The sequence below is a fragment of the Takifugu rubripes genome, chromosome 20 (assembly GCF_901000725.2).
Source record: "Takifugu rubripes chromosome 20, fTakRub1.2, whole genome shotgun sequence".
Classification (NCBI taxonomy): domain Eukaryota; kingdom Metazoa; phylum Chordata; class Actinopteri; order Tetraodontiformes; family Tetraodontidae; genus Takifugu; species Takifugu rubripes.
In genome coordinates, this window is record NC_042304.1 from 6,025,121 (window position 1) to 6,040,975 (window position 15,855).

A 15,855-nucleotide genomic window follows, 5' to 3' on the forward strand; every position below is an offset into this window, starting at 1 on the left:
GTGAGACGTAGAACTAATACCACTCTGAGGGTCCAGCTCCTCAGATATAAACATGTAAGATGTGTATGTCTACATGTCTACAGTTCGGTAACCATAGAAACCTGCGCTCCGATCTGAACCTCAGTGGATAAATGGAAAAGTTGGGCGCTTTTATTCGTTTAATGACTTTATCCTGTTCAAGTCTTCTTGAAAAAAATACAGAAAATACATATTTATAAGACCATGACAACAGATCTACCTGTACAGTTTCAGGTGTACTACCTACTGCTGAGAGCTGTTGGGATTAGAATAAATGCACCCAATGACATCGGGGGAACTATACAGACTTTCAAACCCTTGCTGCCTGAATCTGAAAATCTATACACACGTTAGACTTAACAGACTCAACACAAGTTCAGTGTCTCAGAAACTGTATATAATGCTGCTCTGCTGTCTGGAAAGCTCGTCATAAAGCGGGTGCTCCCCCTCGCAGCTGGAGCAGTGCTTCCACATGTTCCTGATCAAATCTTCCCACAGTTAATGAACACCAGACCAAGCTGTTCTCATCTGCAACAATCAACTCAGACACAACTACTTTTATACAGGCACAATGATTCCAGACTCCTTTAAATAGAATCAGATTGGACAAACATGGTACAGAGCAGGAGCCGCCGGCTTCGAGTGTGTCGCATCATCTTGCTGGAAGATTTGATTGATTCTTCCTTTGAAAATCCATGAAGTTCAGAACCAGGGAATATTTTTTCTGGGGGGATTTGAAGCAGCCTCAGGTATGTCCTCACGCACTGGTGGGTGTGGGAGAAGCACCGGCCACGGGGAGTGCAGAGGGATCGGAGGGGGTGACCTCCATCGCAGAGTCTCCTTCCCTGGTTGAGCCTCCTCTGGCTGCAGCTACAACAAAAAACAGGTTTCACTAAAAGTGAGGAGAACAGCATCAAGAGTGGATACAGACAGACAGCATTGGAGCTTGGGTCGAGGACTAAAGAGCTGGGGGAGTCAGATAAAACGGACATGTTTGTGTTTACTGGGTCGAGATTATGGTGTTCAAGCAAAGATTCTGAGCTGGAGAAAAAAGGGGCTTTTTGAAGATTTTTCTTTTCCCGCCCTTCACTCACCAGGCTGCGTGGACATGATAATGCAGTCCTCTTCATCATCATCCTCGGTATCAGCCTGGAAACCGTCTGGCTCTATCGTGCCCCTCTGGGAAACATAAATTGAATTAGACACATCAGAATAAATACAGGCATGAATCATGTTTTTAAGGCAAATCTCCGTCAAATGTTTGAGCACACACACAACAGGACAAAATCTAAGCGTGCAGCGCGTTTCTGCACCTTCTCATGGTCGGTACACCTCTTCATGAACTTGGTGATGGACATGCTGCCTGTGCTCTTCCTCTTTTTGGAGGCTGAAGTGGTGGAGGAGGTTTGCGGGGTGGTGGGGGAGTTTCCCTGAGAGCTGGTAGCTGCCTGGGGTTCATCGGTGGGCTCTTCTCTGGCTCCAGCAGTGAGGTAGGTCCACTGACAGGGAACAGGAAGAGCCTCCTGCCCAAAACGGGAGAGCATCTCCGCGTGCACGTACCAGCAGCAGCGTTTGTAGGAGGGCCGCTTCTCATAGACCGCGTTTTCCTTTATGAGGCGCTTTACCTGTATTCTAATGGAAAGATTTTTATTCAAAAGTTGGGGAGAGAAGAAAAGAAAAATGCACACATTATTTACAGTTATGTTATTGTTGCTTTGATTTGAGGGACTAATTTTTGTTGAAATTCATCAAAAAGATTAATTCATTCTTCTCTTGTGCTTCACCTGGTGGGAACGTTCTCTGTTGAGTTCTGGGGGCTGGACAGGTCAGGAGAGGAGGCTGGAGCGGCCTGCTGGCGACAGAACTCCTGGAACTCTGTGATCATCATTTTGCTGCTGTTGACGTTACCGTGCAGCAAAGGCAGCAGCTGGCAGAGCACTGTGGGGAAATAAGACAGATTTGCACAAACAAAACTTTACACACTGTCAAAACCTCATGATCACAGATTCCAGCATATTTGAGTGGAAAAAGAGCCAAGTCCAATGGCAGTGTATGATCAGTTAATGGACAATTGGAGGTGTTTTAATATTTATGTTGACATGGCAGCATGTTCAAACAACAAATATAAATTGTGAACACACTACACTAGCGAATAAGAGAGTAAAAAAGGCTCTTTTAACGCATCTCTCACACTTACATTGCTCCTCCCTCTGACCCCGCTGTGTCAGCTCCTCTTGGCTGGGACTGCTGTCGGCCTTGGGTAGGGGCTCCACCCAGCACAGAGCGTAAAGCTGGAAAAGCTGCAAACCCGGACCTTCTCCTTCCCAGATGCAGCCCTTCACCACTGGCTCCAGGATCTTCATCTTCTTCTTGGTGGACATCAGCTCATCCCACTCCCTTGCTTTGAGTTTCTGCTGTAGTTTGAGCTTCTCTGGGTCACCGCTCTCCTGCAAAATTGCAGCCTTTTTAACATTCACGCAACCTTCAAAATGGAAAACTATAACGCAGTGAAAACCAACCAATGTTATACCTCTTCTTCCTGAGCACCTTCATCATCTGAGAGGTAGCCATGAGGGACAAAGAAGCCATCGTCATCATCGTCGTCATCTCCCCCTTCTTCCTCATCCTCCTGAAATACAACAAAGTATTTAAAAAGGCTAAAAAGCTTTTAGCCCAAGCAAGTATGACAAGACGAAGGTTCCCAACTGAAGCGTCTGCTTCACAAAACAAGCTCCAGCAATGTCGACAAAACGTAGAGACCGTTTCCAGATGATTCCCCCCCGTTGGTTTGATGACTGACTGCTGGTTAAATGTCCCAGGCGCTTCTTTTTAAACTACATCTTTCTATCCAGCATATGCATTTGTATGCAGGTAATAATGCCCAGCAAAACTCACCCCTTCGCTATGAGACAGCGACTCTCCTGGCTCCTCTTCCTCCCATTCTTCATCGCTGTCTACATCATAGTCCAGTAAATTCTGTGGTCACAAAAGAGAGCATATTTTACAAAGAGCATCTCTCTTTCGAACAAGGCCGGATTCAATCTTCGAATCCGCAACCACAATGAATTCATTAAAAATGGATTTAGACGCAGCTTTTGACGCACCTTGTCCTGTCTAAAGGGGCAACGTGGAGACACGTGTGAACTTTTCTTACTCCAGGTGCCCCAGTAGGCTGGACGGTAGTTTTCACGGAACTGCAGCAGCTTCATGGGTCCGTAACGCTTTCGGTCTGGGACGCCGTCGGGTCTCGGCCCATCCACAACGACACAATCACTGAGAAAACAGGAAAACAAAATTTAGAAACGGAGAAAGTTGAGTATCCGTGAGCTCATTATGGGAAAACCGAGGTGAAAAAGTATGAAAACAGATCTTCAGGCAGAAAACTTGTTTAATATAGTGGCATTTATTCAAAACTAATAAATGAACACGGCGGTATTTACCGCCGCCATTCTCACCTGGAGGATTCGGACTGCGATGGTGTTGTGGGCCCCGACTGGCGGGGTTGCCTCCCGATCCAGTCTTTCAGTCCATGCCAGTTGTCTGCTTGGTTCAATAAAGAGCGGTCCAGTTCCGACAGGAAACCGTCCTCGCGCTGAACCCGGCACAGCGGCGCGAGATACACGTTTTCTTTAATCTCAAATGGAGCAAACTTGCCACAAGCAGCCGCAAGCGTCTGAAAACAAAAGAGCCTTTTAAATACAACCGTTCACACACAGAAAACTTAGAACAAATATTTAAAGCAGGAGGAATCGAACCGAGATCCAACACTCACCTTTGGAGCCTGTTGGATTTTGGATTTCTGTAGAAATCGTGTAATTTCGGCTTTCTCAGCTTTCAGACGCTGCAAAAAGGAAAAAAAGGGGGGATTTTACTTGATTCCCATCTAAAAAAGATGCCCTGCTTTATTGACTTACATCTTTCTCTTCTTTCAACTTTTTCTCTTCCTCCTTCATTCGCTTCTCCTCCTCTTTCTTGCGTTTTTCTTCCTGCTTTGCCCTTAAATGTGACCAAAACACACATTTAGTTCACTCAAATATATTTATGGTATATTTATGGTTTTTAAAATAACTCACTCCAGCTTTGATTTCTTCAGGTCCTCTTTTGCTTTTAACCTTTCAGCCTTTTCCTTCTCATCTTTTTCTTTTTTCTCTCGCCTCTCACGCTCCTCTTTCTCCTTTTTCTCTCGTTTTTCCCTCTGTCGCTCCTCCTTTATCTTGCGTGCCTCTTCTTTCTTTTTCTCCTTTACGGCTTTAGCTTCTTCCTTCTGTCGTTGTTTCTCCTGCTGCAGTCGAAGCCTCTCTTCTTGTTCTTGCAAGCTCTGTAAAATATAGTATTAGTTCTCAAGGAGTTTAACAAATTGAGTAGTTCAATGTTAAGACTTTCATTACTTGTCAACAATCCGAACAGATTTACAGCCAAAGTTTGAGTGTCTACCTTACCTTCAATGAACGTCTTTTGATTTTTTTCTCATCATCTTGAATTTTTGGGGTCGTCTTGGAGTCCTGCAAGCACGGATGAAAATGATGAAGCCAAGGTTTTATTCATACATTTACAAACTAGACACTCAAGATGACATTAAAGTGCCAGACGTACTGTGTTTGTTGTAGTTGGTGTAGGACAATCGCTCTTCTCTGGTGAGCATTCAGACGATGAGCTGACGGATGAGTTTGACAGGACAGACTTGTTTCCTAAACTGGACGCATTTCCCGACTCATCCTGCTCTTCTGGCTCGCTCTCAGAACTCTTAGTTAAATCAGGTTCTGAGATAGATGCTACGCGACTGGTGTCTTTTTCTTCTGTCTCTTCGACCTCTACATCTTCGTTGGCTGTTGTCATTTCTTCTGATGTTTGTGAATTAGAAGTGTGATCCACGTTACTAGACTTCACAGAAGTTGTGGTTTCACTTTTGCCTCGGTTGCCTTTTGGTCGGAGGCGGGGAAAGGCAGGAGGCGGTGAAACCAAAGGCTTTGCTGGAGACAAAGTGTCATCAGTGGTCAGGTCAACTATTACATTTTCATTTGAGGGTTCAGGTCGCCTACGGCTCAAGAAGCCATCGAGTGGTCCACGACCATTAACCAAAGGTGGGCCACCGTGCAGCGGGAGTGAAGAGGACTCATTCTCTCCATCTGAGACTTCTGGTTGAGGACAGGCATGTTCACATAGACGTTTAGGGAGCTGGTTTTCTTTAGGTTCAGGGTTTAGGCGCTTAAATGGGAGACGAGCTGCAGGCAAAAAAAATAAAATTAAAAGGTTATGTTGATGGATAATATGTTTTTTGCATTTGTACAATGTACCAGTAATTGGTATCAAAGTGTACGACAAACTACAGACAGAAATGCTTTAACATATTATTATGGTGGCAGACACCAAAGTATCAACAGGAACTGTAACAATAAACCAATGCTTCATTATCACATGCATAATAACTTACCTTGGACAAGTTTCTTGCTAGAATTGTTACTTGACTTACAGTCCATACCTGCAGAGCAAAACACAGCATAAATATAGACCTTAATTCACTCCGAACTTACACTTGGTTAATGATTAACACAGTATTCTACACTTGTCGACATATCTTAACCATACTACACAATATATAACCAACGGTATCTCATTGTGGGCAGTGTTTTAACCAAGAGGCGTCCATGATGTGTCGCCTTGGCACACTGGAAGAACATGGAAGTCGTATCATCCTGACATGTGGACAACGTGACTACATTTACATGAAGGTTGATTAGGGCACAATCCCCGAGACACATGATTTAAATGCTTAATTCCTCTGCGTCATTCCACTCCAATGTTCCATCTCGGTTTGTTTTGCTCTCCCGCCAACCAAAGCACCGTCGGACCATCAGGCCCCGGCTGAGCCGCAGACACCTCAAAGGCACTGTCAGGCAAAATATACAAAGCCAACCACAACAATTAACGACCGTTTCTAGTAGAAACGCCGTGAGATAAGCTACACATATGCAACTTATAGTGAGGGGGAAACACGGCGGGGGTGGTGTCGGATTTCCTACAGCAACACCTTTGATGGAACATGCTACCACCTAACAAAATTAGCTCGACTGCTAAGCAGCGCAGCCAAAGCTACGACCCGACAAAGCACCGGGAAGTTGGCGTAGACAAGTTTGCCACTCGGGAATAGAACTGAAGACAACTTCGTATGGAGGGTGGGATATATTAGTTTAAAACTTTGGTCGTTGAAGACCTCAACTAAAGCACTGCAGTAGATGTATTTGTTGAACTGCGACTTTACCACTGGCAACATTACAAAATTAGAGACAGCGGGTGAGAAGTTGGTCGGAGCCGGTTAGTTTTACAAGACTGCAAACGACCGAGTGTTACATTGGAAATGACAATGGCTGACATATTAATTACAACACGCCGGCAGCGAGAATACTAAAAAATTACGACACAAACGCATTCGGTTTGTCACTTTGTCAACATCTTGCTATATAAACATGACAATAAAGCGTCTCCCTCACAAATGTGCTTTGTTGTTTAATCTCGACGAGCCGAATGGGAAAGGCCCGAGCCTTACCTCTTCTCCGGGGAGTCGCTGCTGCCATATGAGCCTCCATAGATGGGGTTTCCGCCGCCAACATCCCAGTTGTTAACTGGGGGCTTCTTTCGGTTGTGATTGTCTCCAGAATAGAAGAGCGCTGGCTGCACAACCCCTCAAGAATCACTCGGATACCCAGCCAACGGTTATATTGCTAGTTCAGTTTCATCTATTTCGCAGCTAGTTACATTAAACATAAAACATTTTCTTTCCGCGTCTCCAACATACTCCCTTGATTCACCCCCGGGCCTGCCTCGCGCTCCTCACTCGGAATTGGCGGGAGTGTGTAACCTGCATTGATACTTGTCGTTGATTGGTCAAAATCGGTTTACTGTCCACTATTGGGAGCGTTTGATTCGCATACCTGCGCGTCGCGCTCACTACTTGGGGCATCATCAGACGCGCCTCTGTTACCGTCACGCAAGTCGTATCATCGTTGAATGTTTCTGTGACTTTTAAAATGGCCATCAGAAAGAAAAATGGATCACCCATCTACTTTGAACACTTTAAATAAAACATAGATAGCGGGATACGCTGCACAGTAAACCAAGTTACGTCAGCTATATGTCACTTAGCCACGCCCACTGCTCGATGTTTCGGGCTTCTTGATTGGCCACACAGGTTGACTTTAACAGCTAAAGTGGTGTTGCCAGATTAGGATTGGGTACAAATCAAGCGACTTTCTTTGGTGTTGGTGTTTCTTCTGTTTGGAAACTGACGTGAAAGCGCTTATTGTTCTAGAGCTACTATCCTCACTGTCAACGGGTTCTGCCGTGAGCTATCCCCCGGTTCAAAGAACTCAGTCTCCCGGCAACCTGCAGTCCCAAAAGTGATGCAGAGACGCACACCACACGGCGCATGCGCAATACCCGCCGCTGATCCCAACCAGGCTTCCAGTTTGGTCGTTTCTTCACTGTCACTCAAAAATAATTCACTGCATTTGACTCAAACATGATGTACTCGTTCTGTGAGCCATTACAGCAAGTGTGTGTATATATAGGCCTATATATTGGTAGAGGTAAGGCATTGGGAGAGGGATGGGTCAGATGGAAACTGGTATATTATTATTCCAAGGTAGTTTTCTCTGTCAACTGGACTGGGTTTCTTCTCTTGAAGACGTTTCGCCTTCTATCCAGAAGGCTTCTTCAGTTCTGAAATCGCTGGGGAGAGAGCTTGAGAATATATAGCCCCTGGACCATTTGCATGCTAATGATCTGGGTGGTCACCTGAGAGTCGTTAGCAGGGTCGTTGGTCGGGTCGTTGACCTAGTTTCTGTTGAGATGTCTCCCCTTTGTCTGCTGGGTCACATGGTGATGAGTCACTGGGTCTCTTGGAATGGTGTGAATGTTTGTTTTGCTGTTGGAAGGAGTGGAGGACTGCATTGTATGTGGGTGATAGGAAGTGCCTCAGGCCACCACCCCTGTTTAAGGATGGTTTCTCCAATTTAACATGGATAGCTTCCTTGACCCCCCTTTCGAACCAGCGGTCTTCTCTGGCCAGTATCCGTACTTGGCTGTCCTCGAAGGAGTGCCCACTCTCCTTTAAGTGTAAGTGGACTGCTGAATCCTGACCCGAAGAGGTGGCAGGTCTGTGTTGTGCCATTCTTCTGTGTAGAGGTTGTTTGGTTTCCCCAATGTACAGTTCCTTGCATTTCTCCTGGCACTGTACAGCATAAACAACATTACTTTGTTTGGGTCTTGGTGTCTTGTCCTTTGGGTGTACTAACCTCTGTCTGAGGGTGTTGCTGGGTTTGAAATGAACCGGTATGTCGTGTTTCTGGAGGATCCTCCTAAACTTCTCTGAGACTCCAGACAGGTAGGGGATGGAAACGCTGCGGCGTTTGTTTCTCTCCTCCTCTCCACATACCGGTTCATTTCAAACCCAGCAACACCCTCAGACAGAGGTTAGTACACCCAAAGGACAAGACACCAAGACCCAAACAAAGTAATGTTGTTTATGCTGTACAGTGCCAGGAGAAATGCAAGGAACTGTACATTGGGGAAACCAAACAACCTCTACACAGAAGAATGGCACAACACAGACGTGCCACCTCTTCGGGTCAGGATTCAGCAGTCCACTTACACTTAAAGGAGAGTGGGCACTCCTTCGAGGACAGCCAAGTACGGATACTGGCCAGAGAAGACCGCTGGTTCGAAAGGGGGGTCAAGGAAGCTATCCATGTTAAATTGGAGAAACCATCCTTAAACAGGGGTGGTGGCCTGAGGCACTTCCTATCACCCACATACAATGCAGTCCTCCACTCCTTCCAACAGCAAAACAAACATTCACACCATTCCAAGAGACCCAGTGACTCATCACCATGTGACCCAGCAGACAAAGGGGAGACATCTCAACAGAAACTAGGTCAACGACCCGACCAACGACCCTGCTAACGACTCTCAGGTGACCACCCAGATCATTAGCATGCAAATGGTCCAGGGGCTATATATTCTCAAGCTCTCTCCCCAGCGATTTCAGAACTGAAGAAGCCTTCTGGATAGAAGGCGAAACGTCTTCAAGAGAAGAAACCCAGTCCAGTTGACAGAGAAAACTACCTTGGATACAATGACCTGGATGACTGAGAATTTACACAGATATATTATTATTGTTATTGTTGTTAAAGGCAAAAATTTGGATTATGATTCATTTTCTGTCAGATATTCATATTGGCATGACCTCTCGATTGCAGAGGCAAAAAAAAAAAGTTTCCCGTCTTTGAACATGTTGGTCACACAATTTGGCGAGGTCACACAATTTGTTATCCTATATACAGTACCCCACCCCCACTCGACTCACATGTCTAACCTCGTGCAAAAATAAGATTAAGCAATAAATATAAAGGACATTGAAATGCAAGCCATACAAAATATGTTACTCAATCATTGATTTTCCTACTGTGCGTCGCCAGATATGGATGTGATTGTGACATTCAAAATAGTATTTTATCCTCTGCTATAAAGTAGGGAGGAGCGGCAAGCCTTATCATGATAATGTACATTTATCATTTGCTGCTGCTGCGCCATGAGTTTCTGTGTGTGTGTGTGTGTGTGTGTGTGTTGGGGGGGTAGCTGAGCTCCTGAACATGTATCTAAGCTATTTTCCAGTTATGTATATGAACTAACAGAATCAACATATACAAAGTTTTTTTTTTCCGTACTTTGGTCTTTCCCACGCCATTCCCATAGCCGTTATAACATGTACTTTGGAAATTGTGCAAATTAGCAATGACACCATTTAGTGACTCGAGCGACTTTTTAGACAGCCAATAGCGACTTTCCTTGTTGAGTAGTTGGCAAGACGGAGGGAAAGGTTCCAATGAGTTGCTGAAACAAAAAAGCAACTAGAAAGAATTATTTCTCTTCATTTTTCCCCAGAAGAGTGGATCAACAGTTTCTCGACATAAACAGTGAGTTGAAAAGGAGTGACTCTTTATTATTATAAAAGTTTTATTACGGCCCATTTATATCTTGATATATACACGCATATTTAACACGTAAATATTTCCTGTGTTCATGGCTTCAAAGTTGGAACGGACACATATTTTCTGTACTAATTTGAACAAATGCCATGTGCAGAGCCCGTTTTTTCCATTCATTATATCGTTGCATGCGTGAGTTAAACACATACGGAGGAGTCTCACGTCGCAGTCACGCGTTTCCTGGTTTCCGTTCACTTGAACCCTGGGAGTTGTAGTGTTTAAGGACAGCAGTCGTGCTGCCGATAAACAGATCGGAACTACACCCGTCATGGTGCTGCGCAGTCGCAGAACATTCAGGAGAGTTGTGATTCCAGAGGGCGCATCCTGAATATATCCGGACCCCCACATTAGTCGACGGAAAACGTGAAACCCTTCAAACCAAACCGGTAATGTTAGCATCTCTGCAACGCGACATAAGTAAACTTTACGGGGTTTAAACCGTTTACCATCCCGCGAAGGCTGTTAAAATGTAACGGCAAAGATAGTTACTCTCATCCCTCCTCTCCGGACTTGCCGAGCTATCAAAATCGCAGAGTTGCTATCTTCTGTACTCTATCATACAACATAAACAAGTTCAAACTCTATATAACTATATCCACAAAGCATTTCTTCATTGCATTTTTGTATTAGCAGCGGTCACTTTAAAGTTTGGGTATGGACAGTAGCGCTGTTGTCAATATTTGAACTAGTTTAGCGATAATTACATTGTTAAATGCTAGCGTGCTTGCACCAAAGTAAATTTGGGTAGCATCAATTTATGCGTGTTATTTACATATTTCTCCTTTTACCCAGGAACCGATTTGAGAATTCAAGATGACAGGTTGGTCGGTCAAGCGTTAGCCATGTTAGTGACATTTGCAATTCTTTCTGATTCGTTTCTATGTGTTCACCATTTCTTTCACCGGTTCCAGATCGCGTCAACAACTTCCCTCCTTTGCCTGCTTTCTTGAGAATAAAACCATGCTTTTACCAGAACATCGAGGACGAAATTCCTGCACCCCATCAACAGCTGGTGCGCAGAGTCTACACACTTTGGATGTGTAAGTCATTTATTTTGCCATACAAGCCACCTCCCGCACTGTTTAAATTAATTAGACGTATTCACCTCTGATGTTTTTATCAAGCCCTGCAGCTCTTGCTGTCATCTCCTCTCCTCAATTTCTGCAGTGTATTCAGGCACGCTGTGCATGAATGTCATCTCTTGCATTGCTTGGTGGGCTGGAGGTGGAAGTGCCACCAATTTTGGCTTTTCTCTACTCTGGCTCATCCTCTTCAGCCCTTGCAGCTACACATGCTGGTTCAGGCCGCTCTACAAAGCCTTCAGGTTAGTCATTTGCCAACATCAGAACCCTTTCTGAAGGATGCATCGAGGACATCGTCGCACAATTTATTTAAAAACAGGGACAGTGCACAGTAACAACAGTACTGTAAATGTGCCAGAGTTAGCCAACCTTTCATCTGTAGTCCCTAGACAGATGTTAAAAAGTCACCCTGAAAACAGAATATAACAAATAAGATTAAAATTACAAAGTTACTGACCAAAGCAATCTGCAAACATGCACAGCAACTAAAGAAATGAAAAGAAGAAAAAAAAATCATTTAAGACATACTCCAAACATGCAGCAGAAGAATGTCGCAAGACACATCAGACCACAGCATGCAAAGCGGAAGCACAGGCACAAAATGCATGCATACACAGTAAACGCAGGACCACTTTAAGATATGCATGCTCACACACGAAGGCAGACAGACCAGCCCAGGTTGTCCTCTTTAGTCTACTGAAATCTGCTGAAATAGACCTGCAGTATATGATTTATCACGGAGAGAGTGTAAAGGCAGGTGGAGGCGTAATAATTTGTTGAAGAGAAATTCCAGAGTTTGGTGACAAGTACAACAATATATGTTGTACTGTCACTTCTGTATGTCTACGTACAGTCTGTGCTCATAGAGGTATAGATTTTCATTTTGAATTCATGTTTTTCTTTTGTAAAAGAGGGTCAAGTTTGACTGGAGTCAAATTGTAGTATTCACGTTGTCATTGCAGCTAAATCTGATACTTTGGACTGAAGGTACTTGGTATGTGGTAGAGCTTTCAGCTGAAGTTAAACCCTTGCTCTAATGGAGCCAATTTTCAAGTGTGAGACTATTTTAAAGTGGATTGAAAGGCTAGTTGGAGAAGGGAAACTTAGGTAAGTGTGAATGTAGAAGTGTTTCACAGTATTTCAGACTCAGGGTTGTCTATCAACTAACTGGTTAAAGAGTCCACTAATGCTAACTGAGGTCAGACCTGATGTTCCCTTAGATGTCCATGAAAGACCTCCTGTTCCACAGAGGAAGGCTTTGTTTCCTTAATCAACTACTGGTATTCTATCAGTACTCTCTCCGGTGTTGTTCAGTATCCACATTTCCTTTTTTAGGGTGAATTCAGTTGAGAAAAACAGCTTTGAAATGTTTTCAATGCAAAACAAGCACATGAAAGTTAGAAAGAAGGAAACACCTCACTCTGAACTGTAGCTGTAGAGAATTAAATAACACATGTAGGATATCAAATAAAAGGAGCAGAAAATGTGCTAAATGAGGCATAAACTGGAACAGATCCAGGGGGAACACATCTGAGAGGGGAGGAGAGGGAATTCATACGTGGGCGACACGCCCCAGTTTGCTATTATTGTCTTTGCAGGCACAAACCTGTAGGCCAGATCAGATGGCCTGTTCAAGTTGCTCCATCCTTTTGATTTTTTTTTAATCCAGCTGAGCTTTTGTATGCACGTTGTGTTCATTTAATCATAACATCATCGATATTAGAAAGGTGGATCGTCCCTGTCGTCAGATGTTGTCAAATGTCTTTGCGTGATAGGTACAAAGTCATATTGTGTGTGGTTCCAAAGATATCAGCAGGGACAGCTAGGAGGAAACCACTGCAGGAAGAATACAGAAATAACTTCTCATCTTTCACATTTCCTTTTTTTTCTCTCATGTTGATAGGGCTGATAGCTCATTCAACTTCATGGCCTTCTTCTTCATCTTCTTCCTCCAGTGTGTATTGGCCCTCATCCAGACAATAGGCTTCTCCTCATGGGGGACGTGGTGAGTGCTTTAGACCGAGCTGTGTTGACTGACGCTGCGAGTCTTTAATACCTGCTGTGAAACCGTGACAGTAAAGCTTGGCGGCACGTGGATGATTAACACTTTGGCCATTATTTCAGCTAATACTCGCTTTTTCATTGTATCGCTTTGTTGACTCTGCCTTATCATTTATTTTAGATAAGAAGTATGTTGGATATAAGCCTGTGGAATCCTTAATTTACTATACTATATATACATTATACTTGTGGAATCAGTATTTACATATTTAAAATATCTCGTGTTGCATTTTATCATTTTATAATAGTTATTTTGCAAAGTGTAGTTGTTTGTTATGTGAACCTTAACCTTCTGCAACTCTGGTTGAAGAACATGTTTGCACTCTTGGGTTAAAAAAACAAACAAAAAAACTACACTATCCATAATCCTAAACAAGGGTTTTGGGGGTTTGAAGTGCAAAAGCAGCTGGTTAGTTTGGTTCCTGCCTGAAATCCATTTATAAAAGGATTCTCTTTTTTGGAACAGGGAGGTAACAATGGAGCATGTGAAAAGGAAGTTTAAGTAGTGCGTGAATGAGTGAGCGGCAGCTAATGAGCCAGTGCAGAGTGTGTGCTTCATTAACCGTCTCACTCCATCTCACTCTCGCTGTCACCCTGAAAGCGGCTGGATAGCAACAGTGGTGTTTTTCAGCACTAATGTGGGCTCAGCTATAGTGATGCTCATCACCACCGTCCTCTTCACTCTGGTGACTGTGCTGATGGGACTGGTCCTCATTAAGGTGAGGCTCACACACACACACACACACACACACACACACACACACAGTGGTGTAACAGTCAGGCATGCGGATGGTTTTGAACCCCTCCCCTCCTCTCCTTAGGTGCACCGCCTCTACCGTGGCGGTGGGGGTAGCATGCAGCGTGCTCAGGAGGAGTGGAGCACCGGTGTGTGGAAGAGTGCACCGGTGAGGGAGGCGGGATTCAACGCGGTGGCTCAGACAGCCCAGGGGCCGACCCTGCCCCAGTACCCTGCCGCCGTGCCCAGCTACCCCGACAACAGCCGCTGGTGATGACGAGGAGGCGCCTCTAGGTGGAGACAGATGACCAATTCTTTCTGCGGCGCACAAGCGCGCACTCGTCTCACGTCACTCCGACATGACAACAGCATATTTTGTTTGGTTTTTTTGGTTGGCCCTTAAATCTTATTGAATTCAATTTTAGAGTTAAAACTTAAAAGAGCCTCTCCCTTTAAGGTTCTATTCAAACGTGTAAGTCAGGTTTCGAGGGGGTGTTTTTGCTTCAAACCAAATCCTATAGATGAGGATCATTTACAATCATTTGGACTGGGGTGAAAAGCTTGAGGATGGCATTGAGGAACGTGTGCCTTATGGACCTCGGTAATGTCTTGTTTTATTACCAGACGCTGCATGAAGAACAGCTTTTTTCAACATCTGCAAACATTTCTAACGGCATATTCCGGCTGGAGTTCTCTTTATTTGGATACGCCGTACTTCGCGTTGCCTTGCTCGCCTGCTGTAATACCTTAAAACGCGCCTTAATGTTGCATGCAGATTTTGCATGTGGGAAAACATCCCATGACTCCCCCTCCTTTGTGAGCACTACTTTTTTTTCCTTTTTAAAACTAAACATGTGCTTCTGTGGAACAAGTGGAAACATTTCACATAGCTGTCGGCGCGTGACCGGTGTGATTTCTCAACCGTGCCAAAAACACTTTCCACCATTTTTGATAATGAAAAACAAACCACACCCAGTGTTTTTTCTTTTTTCCTTTTGCTCATCACATTGCAGCGTTTGCCTTTCCGCAGCAGCTGTTTGCTTTTAGCGGTCAGCGCCCTGCCGTGAAAGCACCTTATCAGCCTGTGTCAATGTTCCCAGTCACTTTCACATTCCCTCAGATAGACTGAACAGAAATTCACTTACCTCTCCTGACCAAAGCAGACGCAGCATCCCAGCTGAGACTGAAATCAAAGCACTAAAGGAAACGGCACTACGGTGAAGTCCTGCACGCATGCGTATGAACTCCTACTGCTTTCTGTCATTCTAAAACACTTGAGTAAAGAACACTTGTGAATATTGATGCAAGTAATTTGACAGCTCACTTTGGCATTAAAGGTCCAGTTTGTGACATTTTCAATACTATTAACTGAATCTTTGAGTATTATAAACTTGCTTCTTAACCCTACTAACCCTTTTATTTCACTTGGGGGATATATATATATAAAATATTGTATAAATGCTGTTCACAGGGTTCTACAGAGGGGATAATCAGGCTTGACTCTTAGTCAAGTGGTTGTCCACAGCTGTAATCTGTCACTTTCTCCACTACAAGTCTTACAAATTTCAGTTTATTTTTTTAGCTAACTCTGGACTGGAAACACTTGTACATGCAACTAGTGAAACATCTCATTTGTTTTCCTGCAGCTGGAGTTGGAGGAGGTTAATCCGGGTTAAATGGGCTGACAGGGAGTTGTAATTTTTCTTGCAACCTATTGTTTTTAACCACCGGATGGCGCCAAACCGCGCACACTGGACCTTTAATGGAAGAACGGTTGGGTTAGCGTTTTGTTTTGTTACACCAACTGCCAAAATGGTTTTCCACAGAGCAGAATAAAAATCAAGTATTGCAACACGTTAATAAACCTTAATCAAACCAAGCCTGTCTGATCTCGTTCATCTGAAACAAAATACGC

General features: G+C 44.2%; 2 protein-coding genes across 4 annotated transcripts; one reads left to right on the forward strand and one right to left on the reverse strand.

The window, feature by feature from the left end:
* Positions 1 to 128: 128 nt before the first annotated feature.
* chaf1a (chromatin assembly factor 1, subunit A (p150)) lies at positions 129 to 6,876 on the reverse strand. Of its 2 annotated transcripts, XM_011614718.2 has the most exons (17): positions 6,563 to 6,876; positions 5,450 to 5,497; positions 5,058 to 5,240; positions 4,612 to 4,988; positions 4,458 to 4,520; positions 4,092 to 4,336; positions 3,933 to 4,014; positions 3,791 to 3,859; positions 3,474 to 3,691; positions 3,123 to 3,291; positions 2,914 to 2,994; positions 2,549 to 2,647; positions 2,216 to 2,465; positions 1,803 to 1,956; positions 1,332 to 1,650; positions 1,113 to 1,197; positions 129 to 888 (listed from the first exon to the last, which is right to left on the reverse strand). In XM_011614718.2, exons 1-17 carry the CDS (start codon positions 6,624 to 6,626, stop codon positions 776 to 778), a joined length of 2,619 nt encoding a protein of 872 aa, XP_011613020.2. In that variant the 5' UTR covers positions 6,627 to 6,876; the 3' UTR covers positions 129 to 775. The 2 variants fall into 2 exon arrangements, with proteins under 2 accessions (XP_011613020.2, XP_011613019.2); XM_011614717.2 differs by having other exon boundaries at positions 4,612 to 5,240.
* A 2,981-nt stretch (positions 6,877 to 9,857) lies between these two features.
* Positions 9,858 to 15,819, forward strand: scamp4 (secretory carrier membrane protein 4). 2 transcript variants are annotated; one of them, XM_029828036.1, is made up of 7 exons: positions 9,858 to 9,989; positions 10,854 to 10,881; positions 10,973 to 11,101; positions 11,229 to 11,385; positions 13,047 to 13,148; positions 13,806 to 13,923; positions 14,026 to 15,819. In XM_029828036.1, the coding sequence occupies exons 2-7, from the start codon at positions 10,875 to 10,877 to the stop codon at positions 14,212 to 14,214; spliced, it is 702 nt and encodes a 233-aa protein (XP_029683896.1). In that variant the 5' UTR covers positions 9,858 to 9,989; positions 10,854 to 10,874; the 3' UTR covers positions 14,215 to 15,819. The 2 variants fall into 2 exon arrangements, with proteins under 2 accessions (XP_029683896.1, XP_003974138.1); XM_003974089.3 differs by lacking the exon at positions 9,858 to 9,989 and adding an exon at positions 10,324 to 10,447.
* The last annotated feature ends 36 nt before the right edge of the window (positions 15,820 to 15,855 follow it).

What these genes read in the sequence shown, in the direction of transcription:
- chaf1a (XM_011614717.2), bottom strand. Translation starts at nt 6,626, where the DNA reads ATGTTGGCGGCGGAAACCCCATCTATGGAGGCTCATATGGCAGCAGCG. An exon ending in GGGTCAGAGGGAGGAGCAAT is followed by an intron (nt 1,957 to 2,215) that starts GTAAGTGTGAGA and finishes ATTTCCCCACAG; the next exon opens with TGCTCTGCCAGCTGCTGCCT. An exon ending in GGTGTACCGACCATGAGAAG is followed by an intron (nt 1,198 to 1,331) that starts GTGCAGAAACGC and finishes TATGTTTCCCAG; the next exon opens with AGGGGCACGATAGAGCCAGA.
- scamp4 (XM_029828036.1), top strand. An exon ending in TTCTCCTCATGGGGGACGTG is followed by an intron (nt 13,149 to 13,805) that starts GTGAGTGCTTTA and finishes TCACCCTGAAAG; the next exon opens with CGGCTGGATAGCAACAGTGG. An exon ending in TGGGACTGGTCCTCATTAAG is followed by an intron (nt 13,924 to 14,025) that starts GTGAGGCTCACA and finishes TCCTCTCCTTAG; the next exon opens with GTGCACCGCCTCTACCGTGG.